Source organism: Oncorhynchus nerka, linkage group LG23 (genome assembly GCF_034236695.1).
Source record: "Oncorhynchus nerka isolate Pitt River linkage group LG23, Oner_Uvic_2.0, whole genome shotgun sequence".
NCBI lineage: Eukaryota > Metazoa > Chordata > Actinopteri > Salmoniformes > Salmonidae > Oncorhynchus > Oncorhynchus nerka.
In genome coordinates, this window is record NC_088418.1 from 45,188,118 (window position 1) to 45,209,267 (window position 21,150).

Sequence of the window (21,150 nt, forward strand, 5' to 3'; positions counted from 1 at the left end):
AGTGTCACAAGGGCAAAAGCGGGAAACAGTGAGAAAGTAAAGGGGAAAACACAGACCACTTGAAGAATGTTGTCCTCAAAGTAGTCATAACAAAATAATTGTTATGTCTCAGTGCAACACTATGGGCATCACAACACTGAAGCCCATGGATCTTAAAGAGACATTGCCAGGTAAGTAGGTTTAAGGTTGCTCCAAACTATCAAGTGTAAGCAGCTGGACATGTTTCTATGAACATATTTTCTAGGCCAATGACAAACAGGTGGGATTGATTAGCCTCTTAGTGACAGCCTTGTTGGAGCTTGCTACCATTTCATCAACCATTTCTATGGTATTTATAAAGCCATTTTTTAATGCGCTTACCTATTTACTGGTGTAATCTAACTGGTGCAAAGTTGAATGTGCAAGTTGGAACAATTGTGTGTAATTCCATTATGTAATGTAGCTCCTGATTTTGCAGATTGTTCTATGATATCAAAGATATAAAAGGTCCGATCCAAATTTGCCTTGTGACCGTGATAAAATACTGAGCTTGGATCATGACCAGGTGTGCTACTTTGACTTCAAGAAAACAACAGCATAAGAATCAATGCAAACTCATATGGTCCATTTTTTCATTAAATCTTTATTATAAAAATATAAAACACAGAAATTAAGTCAAACATTTCTGCAACCCCTACAAGGAAACGGTCGCTCGCCCTCCCCCCTTTTTAGGAATCAGTGTATACACACACATGGTACACAACCTTTTGCCAGCTTCCTTTTAAAATGCAGTCTGGATCGACTTGACCAAGTGTTTCTGTGTTAAGCAGACAGTAAATTTACACAAACATGAACCACAAAAAAAATACAGGTACAGAGATGCCAAGGCCGAAGAGAGAGAAACTTCCAAAAAACCAGGTGAGGGAGATGGAAACAACTCAAGACTGACAACCAGAGAAGTGTGTCAATGAAGGCTAAACATACCGAGGAACCTTCCCAGTATTCTAACTAAAGGATGTATCTACATGAAGACTACATACTATCCGGCTTCCGGAACTATCGGGCTACGCTCACCGAGCCCACCATTCTCTCAATGCTAAACCAGCTCTACTTCTAACTGCCTGAGGAGAACAAGAACAGTGTTGCTGATGTAGAACGTTCAGTTCAGGCTTGAGTAATATCTCTGTGGCATAGTAGTCCTCTCAGACTACTGAGGAGCTCAGCCAAGGCCTGGAGGTGTCAGAAGCTCAGCAGTGGTGAAACGTGATGAGACCGATGAACCACCTCTACCTCCTCTCCTTTTGTAATGGTCGGAAATGTCGAATTCGACATTGTTTTACAATTTTCTGTTCTACATTGTTGAATGAGATAATGTTTCTTTTTTTCTCCTATAAATATAGTGCCTGAAGTAATTGTGTTTCATGTTAAGAAGTGCCTAGCGGGGGAGGCAAGATTTAGATTTAAGTTCCTCGCGTTATAACAGATTACGTGAATAATAAATTGACTAAACTATATTTTTGTGGATTTCCTTCTAAAACTGTCACGTCGGGCCGTACTCTATTCTGTTCAACACCAACTTGGCATGGCCTTTTCTGAACATAATGGAAAAGTGGGCAGAGCTGAGAGACTGGGCAAAGACTTCTAACTCCTGCTGAGGCATCTCTGTTTCTAACGGAATGGACTGAAGATACTGAACTGGAAAACTCAAAGTAGAAGAGTTTAGTGACAATAGTGTTATTTTCATCAGTTTCATCTGAAATAGTTAAAATACTTACACAAATGGAATATACATTTATGAAAACACTTTGTTTTGTCTGAAACCTCTGCTTTAAAATGTTCCTTCCCTCATGAGAACCAGAAGGGGAACTGTGATTGGGCAAAAGTACCATCATTCAAAATCTGCTGAAGGCGGATCTAACACAGAACTAACATTAAATCAATGCTTTACAAACACAATTTGGGATTCTGGTCCTTCATGACAGCCAAACAGGGTAGTGATGGTACAGTTTTGGCCAGATACAAAGATATATATATATTTGGCTATTTTAGTAGGATAGTTGATTTTGTTTGTAGTATTTGCATGGATATTGTCTGATTCGACAAACAAGGATAAATAAATCTACTACAGAGGTTTCAGTCGAGTCAACTGTTCATTGCTTTGTAGCTTATATCATATACAGCAAAAAAAATTAAATAACTTGCATCCATTTCTCTGCGAAAGATTAAGAATTCCCTGTGCTTGAGCTGTAAGGTTCATTCTTAGTGCTGGTTACGGAGAAGAAAATATAGCTATACTCAATCAATTCTTTTGTCCGATATTAGCAATGCATTCATATAGTGTGATCTGCTAAATGACTAAAATGTAAATGCAATTTAATACAACCTAGAATGAACTTTACAGTGCAAGCAGTCAGGGAGGCAAAGATTGCATCATTCATATAAATAGACATGTTGACAGTATAAACTGTCAACACATACATATACACTTTCATGTGATTCAAAATCATTGTTAAATACCAATAAAATACCTTTGTGTGACTGGAGCAAGAGGTATTGCTTTTCAGAGGTCATACCTCGTGTTGGCATTGCCCTCGTACTGGTGACAGTGTGTCTGGTTACTGAGCGTAACCTGTGTTGAGGATAACATTATGTTGCGGGAGCTTTGTTGATACGGTCTGCACCACACACTTAATATTCAAATCATTTTCACCATTATGTATTGCTGGAAACTGCCGTTCTGAAATGCCATCCCACCCATAATAAGCATTACGATAGTTTGAAAAAGGTCTCGCTTTTTAGAGGGCCATTGTTATTGCAGTCTGAACAAAGTTGACTGGGATCGGGTCTAATTTCTGCTCATTGATACCTAGGGAAAATGTAGGAAAAGTTAGGTGGGAGAAACTGAAATGTACAGCATGAAGTGCTATTTCTATGAGACAGCCAGGCACTGATTATTTTAGGTCTTGTATATTTCGTCAGAGGACGTAGGAGTGGTCACTTGGGGCTACTACTGTACGTTTTAAGAGTTCTGTAATACTCTGTGGTTGACGAGGGCCGTGGGGGAGTTTTGGGAAAGGTGTAGAAGAGTGAGAGGAAGAGGGGAAGAAACTCAAGAAAGTTGTGATGGTTTTGGGGGGTTGGTTGTGGTTTTACGCTCAGGGGTCGGTGGAGTTGATGGTGGTTTTGTCACGGCCGGCCATCCCCCGGTACCAGCTGCAGTAGCCCTCTTTCTGCTGGATACAGGCGTAGTGCCGGGACTGGTAGCCGGGGTAGCCGAAGTGGGACAGCATGTCCGTCCACAGGCACTCGTTCTTTGAGGTCACAAAGCAGGGCAGGTAGTGGCAGGGCTTAATCTACAGAGAGAAGAAGCGAAACTAAAGATGTAGTCGTAAAGCAGGAAAATAAAATGGAATAATGCTACAGCATACTGGTGAAGGCTCACTGTGTGTTTACAGTTTGACTTGAATAAAGTTCAATTGAATAATTTTTGATTGACCACAATTCTGATTTTGGATATGTGACAGATATACGAATGTCCTTTTCTGTTACATATTGACCAATTCAAAGCACAGTGAGTCTACATCCAGCAGTAAATGAACAAGGCCAAGACAGAATTAGCATTTCAGGACAGGCTGAAGCAACGCATCATCTTGTACACAAGACTTAATATGTGGAGAATACGATTTTGAATAGGAGAAAAAGGAAGTGATTTAAGTCTAAATCCCTCCAGATAATTGGGTTGAATCAGCAAAGAGTGAGGTGAGTGAAGATCTGTTTGTAGTTTATGTAATTCATTACATTACAATTAAAAAACTCATCAATGCATTTTATACTCATTGCTCTACAGGATGAATGAATGGATGGTTTCAATTCAAATGTAGTTTCCTGTAGATAAGCCAGTGGAGTTCGAATATGAATCTAATTGCCAGCCTCTGAAATTAAAGTCCACTACTTAGTTTGTAGTTTTACATTAGGGAATGGAGAAGAAAACCAAAGTCAAACTGCAATTCCATCAACATCCTTTAAACTTCAAATTTCCTTCTCACATACAGTGCCTTCGGAAAGTATTCAGACCTCTTGACCTTTTCTACATTTTGTTAAGTTACAGCCTTACTCTGAAATTGATTACATTTGAAAAAATCCCCAATGTACACACAATACTCCATAATGACAAAGCGAAAACAGATTTTTAGAAATGTTTGCAAATTTTTACAAAAAACAATACAGAAATACCTTATTTACAAGTATTCAGACCCTTTGCTATGAGACATGAAATTGAGCTCCGGTGCATCCTGTTTCCATTGATCATCCTTGAGATGTTTCTACAACTTCATTGGAGTCCACCTGTGGTAAATTCTATTGATTGGACATGATTTAGAAAGGCACACACTTCTCTATTTAAGGTCCCATAGTTGACAGTGCATGTCAGAGCAAAAACCAAGCCATGATGTTGAAGGAATTGTCCGTAGAGCTCCGAGACAGGATTGTGTCAAGGCACAGATCTGGGGAAGGGTACCAAAAATGTTCTGCAGCATTGAAGGTTCCCAAGAACACAGTGGCCTCCATCATTCTTAAATGGAAGAAGTTTGGAACCACCGACTCTTCCAAGAGCTGGCCACCCAGCCAAACTGAGCAATCGGGGGGAAGAGCTTTGGTCAGGGAGGTGACAGACAGAGCTCCAGAGTTCTTCTGTGGAGATGGGAGAACCTTTCAGAAGGACAACCATCTCTGCAGCACTCCACCAATCATGCCTTTATGGTTGAGTGCCTTCAGTAAAAGGCACATGAAAGCCCGCTTGGAGTTTGCCAAAAGGCACCTAATGGACTCTCAGACCATGATAAACAAGATTCTCTGGTGTGATGAAACCAAAATGTAACTCTTGCCAGATTACCAAGCATCACGTCTGGAGGAAACCTGGAACTTTCTCTACGGTGAAGCATGGTGGTGCCAGCATCATGCTGTGGAGATGTTTTTCAGCGGCAGGGACTGGGAGAATAGTCAGGATTGAGGGAAAGATGAATGGAGAAAAGTACATCTTTGATGAAAACCTGCTCCAGAGCGCTCAGGACCTCAGACTCGGGCGAAGGTTTACCTTCCAACAGGACAACGACCCTAAACACACAGCCAAGACAACGCAGGAGTAGCTTTGGGACAAGTTTCTTAATGTCCTTGAGTGCCCCAGCCAGAGCCCGGACTTGAATCCGATCATATATCTCTGGGGATACCTGAAAATAGCTGTGCACCAATGCTCCCCATCCAACCTGACAGAGCTTGAGAGGATCTGCAGAGAAGAATGGGAGAAAATCCCCAAATACAGGTGTGCCAAACTTGTAGCGTCACGAGGGGGGGACAATGTAATCCATTTTAGAATAAGCCTCTTAAGGTAACAAAATGTGTCTGAATACTTTCCGAATGCACTGTATAGCCTGCCAAATGTCTTTACATTACATTTACATTACATTTAAGTCATTTAGCAGACGCTCTTATCCAGAGCGACTTACAAATTGGTGCGTTCACCTTAAGACATCCAGTGGAACAGCCACTTTACAATAGTGCATCTAAATCTTTTAAGGGGGTGAGAAGGATTACTTTATCCTATCCTAGGTATTCCTGAAAGAGGTGGGGAAAAGGTAAAGGTGAGAAATTAGAAACTGAGAAACTAACTGACAAATACACTGTGAGTTTTAGAGAAATCCAAATAGGTGTTTCAGTAAAAGCTGTGTGTACAGTAATGACAGAGCCAGAGGAATCGACAGCAGAGAGCTTGAGCAATATGGGTGAAGCTGAACGCATTCGTTATGGTCCATATCGTGCAAGCATTTTCAAAGAAGTTTAACTAGTTCTGGTGTTCATGGGGCTATGTTACGGACAGTTAGCTTTTTAATCATTTACTGAGGCCAATGGTTTTTAATACACTGCAGTGGATTATTTTCACATGCTTCCTGCATTCCTTAGCTGTAAATCATCATTTGTTGAAGAATGCAAAAGATGACAAACCGTGGTTTTAGCATCAGTGAAGTGTGACGTTCGCACTCTAAGGGATCTCTAGGAGGTTCTTGCACTTGATATAAAAACCACAGAGAGGGCTGTGTCTGCACTGCCTCTGTCTGTCTGTTGACTTGTCTTCTCAGACAGTTAGCATGCTGCTTCATAGGGGTTCACACAATGAGGTATTGTGTAGCAGCAGCCTATTGCTAGAACACATTTGTGTGTGATTTTTTTCACCCTTCAGATTAAAGATTACATTTGAACTGAAATGGACAATAAACAACATAAAATACGCTTCTACCATGGCGAGTTCTGTCCAAGTTTGTTTTTCATTCCTGATGCTGACTTGCCATGTTTGGTCACAGGCATACGTTCACCTCCATTGTTCTATGTTGGCCTCTAAGACTCACGTGTCTTAACATTACAACCCTTTAAGCAGTTTGGGTGTGAGCAGTTTGAAAGGTGTTGGACAGCATTTGGACTCCGTAGATACTCCTGTCTGGTAATGCACTTATTGTTGTTGATGGGGCAGTGATGGGCAGACCAGATGGTGTGTCTGGAGCCATGCAGTACAGCAGGATATTTATGAGCCTGGACTGGAGCTGCACAGGAGCAGGTCACGCATAAAGGAGGTTCCGACCGAGCGCTCAATTCAGGGTTTGGAATAACAGGGAAAGTAATTCCAGTGTAGATAAATGATTGAATAACTCCCAAAGATCATTATAAATCTCTCTTTTCTCTCTCTCCTCGTCTTCCCATCTGTCTCTTCAGTTACATTCATGGATGTGTATTATCCGTTATGATGCCAAAACGGAAAGGGGACACTTATATATTCCTGACAGCTTAAACCATTACATTATATCATTCAGCCACTATCTGGAATTAGTATGTCCCTACAATCAGAAAAGTTACAATTACATAATCAAAATGATTTGGTATATATTTTGATAGTCATGCTTGTATTGTGCTACACTTAAGAAGAGGGAAACGTTTTAAATGGTTTGGCAAGGATTTCATAATTGGTCGCAGTTCATCAGCATAATCTATTTGACCCAATATATGCAAGGCCACTAAAGTCATTATGATCATAAAATGAACACATTATTTCCCCTCCTATTCTACAGCCAATATCCGATATCGAATAACATATGGAGATTATGAAGTGCCTTGTGTCTTTGAAGAGGGGCAACCCCAACTGTGGTAAGAAGTCATCGAGATAGACGAGCAGAGAGCTGCTCAGAGCAGGATGGTATGCTTTGCAGTAAGCAGGGTGTTCTGGTTCTGCCTGCCTCTGCCCCGGCCTCTGCCTCTGCCCCGGCCCCTGCCCCTCTTTCTGGCTCCTACTCCTCCATCTTGGCTCTGCTGCTGTTGGGTTGCTTTAGCTTCCTTCTCCATAGCCATCTTATCCATATTCTCCCCCGGAGCCACTTCATCCATATTCTCCCCGAGAGCGCAGTTGTTGCCACTCACCCTGCAGTTGCAGCCCAGCTGGTAGCGGTGGTTGATGCCCTTCTTCTGGGCCAGCGAGAGGCGCTCCCATGGCTGGTTGAAATTACACAGCCCGGTGTAGACCTTGCCGTCAAACACGCGGCCTGAGGGGAGAGAGAGGTTTGGTTACAGATCAGCTTTTGTTATGCATTACATCATTGGTGAATTATTTCATGACTTACAAAACAATTCATTACAATGGTTTGTTGGTTTCCCCCAAAAACTGAAGACTGAAAAACGATGCCATGTCATATTCCCAATGCCATGTCATATTCCCAATGCCATGTCATATTCCCAATGACATGGGAAAGTGTCAGATGTCCAAAGAGTCAGATGTCATCCATAGTATATTTTTGGCTAATTGTATAATTGCCATACCTCGATCAGCATAAATACACCAGTCAAACAAGCGGTCCAAAGCTTTTTAACTATGGTAAGACAATCTTGTACAGTAAATCCCATATGAAACCAACACCCCTATTTCAGAATTTCCAAAAGGTTGTCTAACTTCTATTCTTAGGTTAGGCCATTCACAGCTTACCACCGATGTCAGGATGACAACCCCTGCTGCAAAACAGGTTCACCCTACACTGTAGACCGCCAGCTAGCACTCAAACAACATGGTTGTTTCTAACTGTGTGTCCCTTGCTAGTGCTACACTGTCCTGTCGTCATCACACACTGAGCGGAAAGCTGGCAAACACACAACTCTTAGACCGATTTCCATATGGATTATTGGTGTCTCTGGCAAAGTTATTAGACAATGGTGAGAGAGGGGCATTAGCCTGTTCCCAAATTGTAGTTGGTATAGTAGATGGTAAGACAGCACAAGCAGATCTGGGACCGGGCTAGTGGCTAATCAGCTAATCAGGCGGCCGTGCACTCACTCTGGGTTGATCAAAGCCTAACCCGTGGAGTTAATCTATCAGGCCTTGGCGTATTTAACATGCCTGTAATTGAGTCCTGATACAGTATGGCCCAGGGACACAAGAACCAATTATAGACTCACTCCCCAAACCAGAGCTAGAGCTGCTGCCTGGCCTGGATGACTGTGATGTCATCATCACCCAGCCACAATAAACACACACTTGTGTTGCCAGGGGTGATTTCCTTCCTTATGTTTCATTGGCTTCATAGGGCATGTTTACAGGTTTGGGACGTAGTGATGGGAACATACAACACACAGCTAAAACAGTGTGACAGCCACACTAGGTCTCACTAAACTGCTCTCCGACTCTCCATAGCAACTCATAGGCTCAGAGACCGTTTCTATCTACAAGCCATCAGACTGCCGAACACTTGAATTGGACTGACCACTTGCGCACACACCCACACTGACATACACTCATCCACACACACACACACGTATACATTCATACTACACACACAGATCTCAAGTATGTATGTGTAGCATGCAGCTAAGCATTTCGTTGGATGGTGTATACCATCTGTATCCTGTACATACGACTAATAAATAAAACTTGAACTTGATAAATGCCTGCCCGCACTGGAAACGCCAGAACGTCTTGCTAGAACTGTTAATTATAAGAGAAAAGGAGGGTGTTTATGCCCTAAAGGAGAAGGAAACGCGCCAAAAAAATAAGTGCCGCCCTGCCTCTCTCTCACAGACGGGAGGTTATAAATAGTGGGAAAGTTTGTGTCACAGATCAGTCAAGAAGTCTTCAGGGAGGAGGGAAGGGAGGGGGGGTAGTTGTATTTACCCCCCCCCCCCAAAAAAAAAATGGGGCTGCCGTTAGCAACGCTGCCATTGTGCTGCAGAGAGGTAGTTAGGAAACAGGCCTGGGAGAACAAGCTGGAGTCAACTCCACTGATGTGCTTGCTTGCCTCGCTAATTTGTTTTTGGTCATGTGCTTCTGAGGCTGCTCCTGAGGCTGTTTTTATTGCTTATTACTAGCTCTGAATGGAAAGACACTGGCACCACCGTGACAACTATGCAGCCCGCCAAGTACTGTACATTAGATGTCCGCTTTCAGATCAGTTGCAATGTATGGTTGAATAGTGACTCACCTGTGATCAGATACTGGTACTTGTTGATGTCGAACTTGACTCCACACAAACTCTCAGAGGCATCTGTGTAGATGTGCTGAACGTGCTGCATTTTGTTGAATCCTTTGTACATCTGCCAAACAGACCACGACAAACAGTGTGTTAATATAATCTGGAATGAAGATCAAACACCTCTGGCACTTGTTCTTGCTTCTGACGCGTTTGACCCAACTGGAATTATTGAGTTGTTCTCGAAGTTGTCAGGAATCCACAACAATAAACACAGTATCATGAGATCACATCGCTTCCAAGAATTCAGGTTGGTAGAGAAAGAGGCCACTGACGCTATCATTAACCACATGAAAACGAACATAATCACAGGACATAATGAAGACGTGACTTTGGGGTTGAACCGTGAGTCCACCCATTGAGTTCAGGTGCGGGGAACACAAACGCTGCCGGACAAAGTAAATGTTTGCCCTGGAATTTGTTGTGTTTGGTCCATCGTGATTTATTTGTCTGGGAACAACAGGAAATCCCTGTTTAGACACGGCTATTCTTTGAAATAACAGGACAAACCGTGAAAGAGGCGAGCCGTAGGGACCTAAAACTGGGGGATTTCTGGGGAAATGTTTCTAGGGGCAACAAAGCCCCACTCTTCGTGATTTATTTACTGGGAGGCGATTGTCTTTAGACCATTACGACTACATTGGATTCCATAGGCCAAACAAATATTCAAACACACTTAAATTGGATTATCCAAACCTTCTTGCCACTGGGTGTTAGATGTAATGATGAAAACAACATCTAGTCCTCTGTAACATCTCGTGGCACTTAATGGAAAAGCTTGGCCATTTCACGGCCTCGGTGAACTCGTGTTTTGGTTATAAGAATTAGGGATTGCCCTTTAACTTAAGTGATACTGCTACAGTAGCCTAGTCATACACCGTATCATTTTAGTAGGCCTACAGTGGTACACTGGTCTCCAGTGTCAAAGCCTATGAGCTGGTTAGTGATTCTTATGGCCTTGTGCTGTTTTCCCAGAGTCCGGTTATGCCCTTCAAGGTATGGGTCAGATTGCGTAAAACTCGGGCTGAATGATACGGTGACGGCTTACCTTCATCTGTTTGACCGTGTAACGCATGGTGCCAAAAGGCCCGTCCTTCAGTAACTTCTTGCCCACCACTTTGGCACGGATCACTGTAGACAGAAGACACAAGCACAGAATTAGTTGATTATGCAATGGGCGGCGATTGGAAAGCCCCTGGCTGCCAAATCCAGCATATTGGATGATTCTGAATTTAGGTCACATCAGAGCAAGTCTCGTCTCTGTCCCTGACGTCTGGAGCCAGGCTGATGTGCTTGTGTGAGCATCAAAAGAGAAGCCCAAGTAGTATGCCCAATATGTGTTCAACATCCCAACACATCACCCTAACAAATGCTTTAGCTAGAAGCAGGGTGATATCAACTCCCGATTAGGACCCTAGAATGCTTTGGGCTGCTCATTGCTTTTCCAAAGCTCATTAAAAACCCAGCCTCTAGAGGAGAGACCCAGGGAATATTTTGTAATGGTTTAGCTCAGTTTAAAATATATTAATTTGTTTTTATGGATTTCTTCTGCTTGCCAAACAAGTCCAAGGGAAGACTAGGAGGCTAGCATTTGAATTTGACTCAGAGGCCAAAGCAGTTCGTCTTCAGGACAGTGAAAATGAGGCCACGGCTTTATTACTACCTCCCTCCAGCCTCGTCCCTGTATCGTAAAACCATGTGTCTCCACAAACAACCTCCTTTCTTTACATTCAGCACAGGGTGGGAAAAGATCATATCAGTGCTGCTCACCCTCATGTAAACAGCGGCTAGGTGAAACAGTTTGGCTGTGGAATCACCTTGTTTGCTTTCAATCCTTTTAAAGTAAGTGGGTCCATTGTGTGGGGGATTGGCTTATGAACGAAGCCTCATTTAGGCCAGTGAATAGGGTCCTCCCCAGAGATCTTGTATCAGAGCTCTGAGGCCCCCCGGGGGAGAAGGTGTAGTGGAAGGGTAGTCCACATGCAGGCGCAGTTGACTCGAGTCAAGTTCACCTGCTCCCCACAGCCTGACAGCCAGAGACATAACTAACGATGGGGATGTTTATCTTTCCTCTCCGGAATTTCCTTCCCACATTCCTTTGAGGCTCACATTCTCGAGCCGGGAGGGAAAAAGGGGAAGCGCGTCTCACTGCTCTAGATAGAGTGAAGAAGGGATGTACTGTAACATCTCCTCTTATAGCGTCATAGTCTGTATTTAAGTCCCGGACACACAGAAATGGGCAGCAAAGGGAGTCTAATAAAAGAAAAGCAGTAATCCTGGTATTTTATGAATAGAAAAGTCTCCTAGAAGATTCCGGTGAGGTGACATGAACACCTTCAATGGAGCTCACATGCTCACATTTTCACCTGCCAGCTTAGAATGACATGACTCTCTAATAGAGCCATGCCATCCAATTGATAGCTGTTAGAGAATCTCACATCCATGTATAAGGCAACGATTCTTTTCAACCTATTCAGGATCTTGGTGACCTTTTTTGAGCCAATGTACCCAAGGACATCTGCTCTATTAATCAGTCAACTCGCATATTATGAGCCTCACAGCATTGTTACCTAACCAGTCTCTGCTATGCAGAGTCAAATGAATGCTACTTGATATAATTGTATGGACCATAGGCACTATTACTGTGGAATGTGAAGATATGAAACGTATGCTACTCGGATCCCTCCTTATGTAATGTGATACACTGATATGATGCACAGATATGATGCACTGATCCCTCAAACTATTTTCAGAAGCCAGTAGCCCAAAACATGCCTTCCCCTTAAAACCTAAACTCCATTGCAAAGACAGCTTTCCCCACCCAAAATGACAAGACTCCAATTCCAAAGCGCATTGCGTTGAGCCTTCAAATGTTATTAGGCGTAGGAGTCATAGGTCATATCGCTGAACAAGAGTCCAACAGTAACACCAAATGCTCTTTGAGGCGGGAAATGCTCGCCACTGGGACGGCAGCCACTAATTGGGTGGTGCCGAAGTCATTGCCTGGCGGAATGTGTGAAAGGCCGCAGCTGCTGATGAGACAGAGGATTTGTGTTATTCCCTACAGCGACCCTTTGACCTCCAAGGGAAGGGGCCTGAGGCGAACTCAGAACGCTAGCTATATTTACTCCTGACCACCGAGTTCTCTTTCAAGATGCCTCTTCAGGCTAGGTCCTGGCCCCAGTGTCAGAAATTAACAAATTGTGAGTGTTTATGTGACCCAATTCTAAGCCCAAGCACTGCATAAGATTTCCACCTGACTGGTATCGGTTAGTTTAGCTGTAAACGGCACTGCAGCTAGAAGTCTCTTTCAGCCCTATATAGAGTAAGTGCCCCCTGCTCTGTCTCTCTCTCTCCCTCTCTCACTCTCTCTCTGTGCTGCAACACACAAATAGCAATTACAGGCGAGTGCTATTCTCCTGTTTCTGCCGCATGCATATTCATGTTTTGCAGTGGATTTGACATACATTCTCCGTGGAAAGTGGGTGGATTTTTTTGTTGATAAGGAGAAGTAACTGGGGTACGACAGAGAAAGTAATTGAATTAATTTAGCACGGTATCTCTTCCCCGAAGCATTGGATTGCTAAACTCTGCATTCAAATGCTAATCGCAACGCAAGTGGGAATGTAATTCAATCAAGCAGTTTAAGCCTCCTCCTGCTTTACATTTTTGCCTGTGAATCTTGTGAGGCACCTCAGGCTAAATTGTGACCACAGCAAACAGATTGCATGATGAGGAAAAAGTCACCATGACAAGGTTGAAATAGACGGTCATATGGAGAGGGGAAGAATAGGGAAAAGTCATGTGGTGGTGTATAACCAGCGTTATAAACGATCTGTGTGTTTGGTGGCTGAGACTGAATCTGAACATGATCTGAGGTGAGTGAGCGGGGAAAACGATGCTACTGAGTATGACACACTCAATGGGTAAACTACTCTCTATAAGCACTCTTCCTCTTTTCGAGGCGTCAGAGCCGACCACACCCGGAGTTGGATTACACTTAATAGAAAATAAATGTCCTCACCAGTTCACCGGAGAGATAGACGCAATTGAACCAACATGGGATGTGTAGGTCTGATCAAATGTAATTCACTGTATAGGGAACTGGGTACTACTGTTTCAGAAGCAGTCATGGATTACACTGGTGATTGAAGTTGGCTTAGACACTCGATATGCCTGTCTCACAGGGTGTCCATGTCAAACATGCAGGGAATCTTGCACCTTTTGACTTCTTGACCTATTTTAACAGGAAGGAACGCTGGCCTTATGGAATAAAGCTGATTTGAATGCGCCGAGCTGATCCCAGATGACATAATGTTCCTCATAATATGGGACCATCTATGCCCTCTGGCAGTTGGGAAGACGATTAGGTAGCAGAAGAGAATAGGATTGGGTTTTGCATTATTGCAAGCTATAGTAACTTAGTTAGCAATAGCTCATTGCTTCCCTCTCCAGGCCTCCCAAGAGAAAGGACAGGGTAACTTGAGGACCTCCTCCCTCACCACTCTGAGAACTAGCTTATACCAGTCTAAACGACATGTTTCTCCAAGGTTCTTATCTCAGGCCAAGCCACACTTACCCACAGCTGTAATCTTCTATACTGAATTGGTGCATGACACGAGAATGTAAAGGTCTGCTCCTGACACCTCAGCTCCTTGGGAACGTGGACCGTGGCTGTGAAGGGATATTCAACTCCAAGGCCAAAGTGTAGCTAGGGCCGACCGAAACGCTCATCTGCTGCATGGAAAGCTTTAGGAAAAACAGCCTTCCAATGTGAATTGGCTTTTTCAGTCACCAATTAAATGACATCCCAGTAGGTCTGCTGTGCACCAAAAGCAACCTCTCTGTCTCTAGCTCCTCGTCTCTCTGTCTCAAGTAGCCTACGTATGCGGCAAGAAAAATGGGGTCAGGAAATGGATATTCGACTGTCGTCTAGAAATGCAAGGAAGGGTTCATTGAGAGAACATGTATCAGCTGACATAGTTGAACTCCTTACGCTGCCAGCCGAATGCTATATCACAGCCAGCCACTGCACTGTTTGCTGATTGCGAAGTTACCCTCAGGTTATTTGGAGTTGGTATTTAACATGTTGTTTTTTTATATGTACCCTCATTTCCTCAATTCAAAAAGTCTGTCTGATTCATCTATTAGAGCGGGTGCTGCTGGTGATTATGGAGCAGGGCCTATGAAACAACAGGAGCAGGCTTTGAACTCGCCTCTGGCTCTTAAATTGCGATGATTCATGTTCTACCGTGTCGCCTTTGAAGTTGACAGTGGAAATTAGCCTCTCTCCTCACTCAGCGTTACACCTAAGGGGAGCTTAAAGGTCACCATTTGCATTTTAATCCACATATAGGTATTCACACTGGGTGCAAACCATAGCCGTTTGACGATAGTCCTCAAAAAATAGTCAGCCCTAGGGTTTTTGGCAGGGTTTTTTTAGTGCTTAGCTTTTTGTCATTATCCTTTGTTAGATTTAGTTTTACATTTTACATTTAAGTGCTTAAGAGTACCTTTTTAAGACATCCAGTGGAACAGTCACATTTTAAATCTTTTAAGGGGGGTGAGAAGGATTACTTTATCCTTCATCCTTTGTTAGTTTTGACTCCGTTCCTGGCATTGATCAGTCAACTAAAACTCAGGACATTTTTTGTCTAGTTTTAGTCACAGCCCTTTTGTCACATTGTTTTGCATTTTGTTCTATTAAATAATGAATATTTAATCAACCTCTAACTTCCATCATGTGCACATTCAGATAGCCTTGTCCAACTAAGCCTACTTTCCCCTCGTTTACCTTAGATGGCAACATTGATATTGTGGCAGATTGTATTCAATGCCAGACATAATTAAAATGATTAGGACATGTAAACAGCTTAATCGGCGTTCCAGTGGTGTATTTGATCTGAGCATGTGCTAGCACCAGGTAACGCAAGCTTCCCTCTTATGCGCGAGTGAAGTGAGTTCGCAAAACTGAAAGTATGCATCTTATAAATAGTTTTCACATACAAACTTTAGTGTATTCGGAAAGTATTCAGACCCCTTGACCTTTTCCATATTTTGTTACGTTACAGCCTTATTCTAAAATGTATTAAATAAATACACATCCTCATTAATCTACACACAATACCCCATAATGACAAAGTGAAAACAGTTTTTTATAAATACGTTATTTCTATAAGTATTAAGACCCTTTGCTATGAGACTCAGGTGCATCCTGTTTCCATTTATTATCCTTGAGATGTTTCCCTGTGGTAAATTCTATTGATTGGACATGATTTGGAAAGGCACACACTTGTCTATATAAGGTCCCATAGTCGACAGTGCATGTCAGAGCAAAAACCAAGCCATGAGGTCGAAGGAATTGTACATAGAGCTCCGAGACAGGATTGTATCGAGGCACAGATCTGGGGAAGGGTACCAAAAAAAATCTGCAGCATTGAAGGTTCCCAAACAAATTGTGGCCTCCATCATTCTTCAATTGAAGACGTTTGGAACCACAAAGACTCTTCCAAACTGAGCAATTGGGGGAGAAGGGCCTTGGTCTGGCAGGTGACCATGAACACGATGGTCACTCCGACAGAGTTCCTCTGTGGAGATGGGAGAACCTTCCAGAAGGACAACCATCTCTGCAGCACTCCACCAGTCAGGACTTTATGGTAGTGGCCAAACAGAAGCCACTCCTCAGGAATAGGCACAACAGCCCACTTGGAGTTCACCAAAAACGGCACCTAAATGACTTTCAAGCATGTAAACATTTTAAACTAACTATTATATTAACCTGACTATCCACAATTATCACATTATTGTGTGCATGTAACCGTGCTCAGTGTTTCTAGTTGAAGTTGGTTACAAGTCAAGTGTCCTGGCTTCGCATCAGTTCAGAAGATTGGCGACTGACCGAAGTGATTGCCTGGAGCTGTGTGGGAGAGCTCAATCAGACTGCACAACTGAAAGATGTGAATTCTGCCAATGAGAGGATAGCATGAAATATTCTGCATGCATGCTAAGAATTGGACAAAACAGATTAAAATCTGCTTCATGTCAAATGAAATGTCCATTCGTCTCACGGGGAATTCTCGTCTCATCAAATTTTTGTCAACTAAAATGAAAAGTAATTTGTAATAGTTCTCTCGTCCCATTATCGTCATAGTTTTAGTCAGGAAAAATAGGTAGTTGACGAAATAAACAGCCTTCATTGAAAGTACTGTTCAAAGGAAATGGGGAGGGGGGGATGAGGATAAAGGCACATTTTATAACTCATACCTTTCATAGGGAATATTTTGTAGGTATAGATCTGTATACAGTATGTTTTAGGGGTATATTTTGACACTGTAAGGTTTATCAAAGGTGACATTCATCAAACCCCAGTGACGTGATGCAATTCAAGGCCATGTAAAGCTTTTGGAACTACGTTTCATCCCAGAAAATGGACTTACGCTTGTTTGAAAAAGACTGCAGCACATGTTTGTTTGGACATGCCCACGGGGACACAAATCAGAATATCCATCATAACTCTAGGTGTTGCCAGGAGATAACTGTTATCCCTTCACAGTCCAAAAACATCATGTTCATGCCAAACCCCATTTACAGTTGGCTTACAACACAAGAGCTATCGGAATTTGACGAGAAATCTTGCCCAAAAAATGTCATCAGTTGCATAATAATTATGCAATAGTCATCATAAGCTTACATGTTCACGATAACTGCACTAGAGCCTTATATCCTAACAGATGTCCAACCTTCCTTGACTGTCCCCTAACCGAAAGCGATAGCCTTCGTTATGGCTCAATGAGCAGAAGATGGATATATGGTCAAATTTATTGTGCGCATGTTACTCCCATAGAATTTTCTCAAGCTATCTCCGTGGCCAATTGTTCCACTGGGGAAAAATAACTCTACAGTTGAGTCATCGACATGATGAAATGTGATCCTGGCTTTGGCATTATGGCATGTTTACAGTGTTCTGTTTTATTGGGACTACTGCGACACTGTCCGTTGCAGTGGGAGGGAAGAGGCATCCCTAGTTCTGTGCACGCTACAGGCTTTCGTGGCGCACTTCTGGCTGAGCCAAGACCTTGGAAATTGAATTTTGTGGAGCTCACAAGTGCTCACTTGCAGCAGTTAAAGCCAGCCCTAGATTCTGGACCACTTGGCTCCACTCCGTGCCAATGGGATGAGCCAATTTAGGGGACATGAAAGGCAAGGTGCCACCTGACTGCTTGTGACACAAACATTTGCACATCTTCAACACAATGGAACCAAGTCACCAACTAGCATAAGCCCCAATAATTACAATTAAATAACAGGCAATGCTCATCAATGCTGAGGAAATGTTTGCATAAATACGTTGATGTTTGACATGAAATGTTCAACCTGACACTTATGTGAGAGGGTGCTAATTTTTAAACAGTTGCCATACGTTGAAAAGTTAACATAGCTTTCTCTCCTCTGACCTCGTCAGGCTTCAGTCGTAGTTCACTGCAGAAAAAAAAAACACGACATCATAGTTGTGTCCTCAGCAAGACTCCGGAAACAGCTCTGATGTCCACTTGTCCTCCTCTCCTCCGCTCCGGGGCATTGGACCACTCTATGCTACCCTAATGGACGTTTGATGGCTGTGTCTGACAAAGCTATCTGTGACTGGTCAAACACACACACACACACACACACACACACACACACACACTCAGCAGTTCCGTTCCACAATACAAAAGAGCTACACACAGTTCTCCTAATACTGTATATCCCAGTGGACTCCTCTCTCTTTCACTCAACCGTTTTCCTCCTGCTTAGACCCCCCACAACACTTATTATTGCTCAGGCTTATCAAATAATCCCTTACTAGGAATGAGTCTCCTGCAGCAACAGTGGTGAGCCAGGACCCACCTGGTCTTATTAACAAGTGTTATCCAATAACACTGCTCAGGTTGGACAGGCATTCCTCGATAAGAACAGCTGAGGTCATGTTATTCTGGCATAGCCCGTGAGAGCATGACCCTGTGGTACAACACGCTTTACAAAGCCACCTTCCTCAGAACAGGAGGCCAAGGAAATCTCAGCTACAAAAGGGTCCCAGGATCAGCCCCAAAAAGAAAATATCACCCGGGAATCAACACAGTGGATCTAAGTCAATAACCAAGGCTTTATTATACCAATGCTGACTCCATATCTCTATATCAAATGCGTGAATGGAATGAATCAGGCCCCTATTGGAAAGTAAACATGTTATTTCATAGAAGAGCACAAACACTTGAAGGGAAATGCTATACCACTAGGACTGTAGAATTCACAAATTGATTGCAAGAGCACTTGCTTAACATTCCTAGCCAAGTCTTGGCTCTTACATATTATGGGAAGCCAGACAGAACAAAAGAGCATCCAAGATCCAAGAACAGTAGCTAGTCTCCACTCCAAATCTGCCATTGGTAACCTCCACACATGGGTGCAATATTCAGTCAGCAGTAAAACCCTTGGCTGGCTACTGTCTGCCTGTTCTGTTCTGGTTTATTGCTCAGCAAGTGGTCATTTAGCTCTGAAAGACATTATGATCAGTGGGACCTGTTTCCATGGATACCGTTCCCGTTAACTCTTCCCTTTCATCAGAGCAAGGGGAAATAAAGTAAAGCGTCCTCTCTCTTGACTCACTAATTTGAGAGATGACGCATTTATTTAGACTAGTCAGAAAGCGTGCTGTTGTAGTGAAACCGTTAGCCTATGAGCCATCTGATACTTGCAAACTGGTATATTCTGGCAGTCTGTTTTAAATGGGCTTTTAGGTGATGGTTACATTTTACGCACAACTTTGTTTGGCATATATTTACCAATTACGCATACTGTAGGTCCCAGACTGAAAGTTGCATCGCTTTATACTAACAACAGTTTATTATTATATTATATTCCATGTATGCAGAATATGACAAAGCCACTGAAAAAATGTATTTAAATAGAGAACATGTTTTTGTTGGCATAACATATAGTCTATGTGGACTCAAACCATGCGACTTACCAATGTCAGAGTTGCAGTACGCATCTTGCGGGTGAGACAGAGCACACGAGCAAGCCTCTGTGAGTTGATGGATCTGAAGGCTGCTGAAAACGAACAGCAAGCTGAGCAGTTGGTGACAGAGGGGCTGCATTTTTCGTGCGTAAAATCTCCCTTGTTGTCTGTTTACTTTACAAACAGAAAAGTTATGTCGCCGAATAGTTATTCAAAGTCTGTCCCGAGTTGAGCTGTTGTCTGCTTCAGCGGGTATGTCCAACTGTACTCTCCGGTCAGGGTACTGCCTGTCACTGAGTCTCAGAGCCCGAGTCACAAATTACATATAGTGCGCGAGACGCTGGAACGCCACCCACCTCGCCAGATTTCGCGACACGACAGCCAATCACGGCTCGAGCCGTCGATGATGTCATCAAGAATAACAGATGCATGACATATTGGAATTGACTTTACAGTGCTTGTCTCTTTTAAAAAAATGTAAAAAAAATATTTTTCCCCCCTTTCACTTTTGTCAGCCATAAAACATTCCAGTCTGAGTAAAAACCGCTGGAAATTGCTCATTGAATGGAAAACCACATGAGCCTGATGTAATGTTTCATACATTCAAGGAGCATTTATTTGTTGTAATTAATGGGAAACTTGGCACTTGTTTGCTTTTATGTTGTCATTACCATGTTTTGTTTATTTTAACAGTGAAACAGCAACATGTACAAATGAGGTTTCCTTTGGGTGTATCAGAAAGACATGGTTTGGTGGTTTTTCCAGGCTCACCACTAAATGTCCATTTATGTTCCGTGAACTTCTGTAGCATTTTCTGGTCAGTGATCAAGGCTCAATTCCAGGCAATAATGAACTCCATTTGTTTACACCGTACCTTTTCATATAGTCAAAAACAACATGGCCTCTAGACCGTTTTGCACCTGTTGTATAAAACAGTGTATGCTTATGAATTCACCTCTAATGTGAGAACCACAGAGTCCTTTTACACCTTTGAAAAGACATTCCAAATGACCTCTGAGTATTGGCATTAGTCTCACAACCAGTCTCATTTTCAAAAGCTTCTCATGCTGAAGTTGAGAGAGAGAGAGAAGCGTGTTTTTCATGTGACCCAGTGATGGTACAATCCTTCACATTGGCTACAATCTCTAGAATTAGACAAATTAAAGTTTAATCTGTTTTTCCTCCCCTTTGTGTTTTTATGTAAGGGTTCAGAAACCCGAGTGGAGATATCGCTGTGTGTGGAGGCTGATCTGTGGAGCCACATTAGGGGTTAGGGTTGAGAATTATCTAACAAAGCCAGAGTAATCCCAGGCTAATGAACTATGACCCTATAGCCCCTCAACACCTTTTAGAATGTTCTTCGTGAACCTCAATAGGATCAGGCCCAGCAGGCAAGTGTGGTGGAAATGACGTTATTACAATCAGCTAAACAACCCAGAAATGTTAAACAAAAAAAAAAAAAATTGCAGTTTCACCTTCATTTAGCTTATATGGCCCATGAAGACATACAAGTGGTGTGTGCAGCAGTGCATCGCATTTCTGAAGTCACTTTGGCCTTTGTCTGCCTATTTCATTTAACAACAGAGGAGCAGGTATTTGTTGGCAAAGGGTGTCTGTCATACA

At 42.8% G+C, this 21,150-nt stretch overlaps 2 protein-coding genes across 3 annotated transcripts in view; one reads left to right on the top strand and one right to left on the bottom strand.

The window, feature by feature from the left end:
• LOC115106914 (synapsin-3-like) overlaps positions 1-21,150 on the top strand; it is a 132,196-nt gene that overhangs the window by 68,414 nt on the left and 42,632 nt on the right. The window lies entirely within an intron of this gene.
• LOC115106917 (metalloproteinase inhibitor 3-like) lies at positions 603-19,816 on the bottom strand. Of its 2 annotated transcripts, XM_029630129.2 has the most exons (5): positions 19,537-19,816; positions 10,579-10,661; positions 9,483-9,594; positions 7,438-7,559; positions 603-3,332 (listed from the first exon to the last, which is right to left on the bottom strand). In XM_029630129.2, exons 1-5 carry the CDS (start codon positions 19,664-19,666, stop codon positions 3,135-3,137), a joined length of 645 nt encoding a protein of 214 aa, XP_029485989.1. In that variant the 5' UTR covers positions 19,667-19,816; the 3' UTR covers positions 603-3,134. The 2 variants fall into 2 exon arrangements, with proteins under 2 accessions (XP_029485989.1, XP_029485988.1); XM_029630128.2 differs by lacking the exon at positions 603-3,332 and having other exon boundaries at positions 5,557-7,559.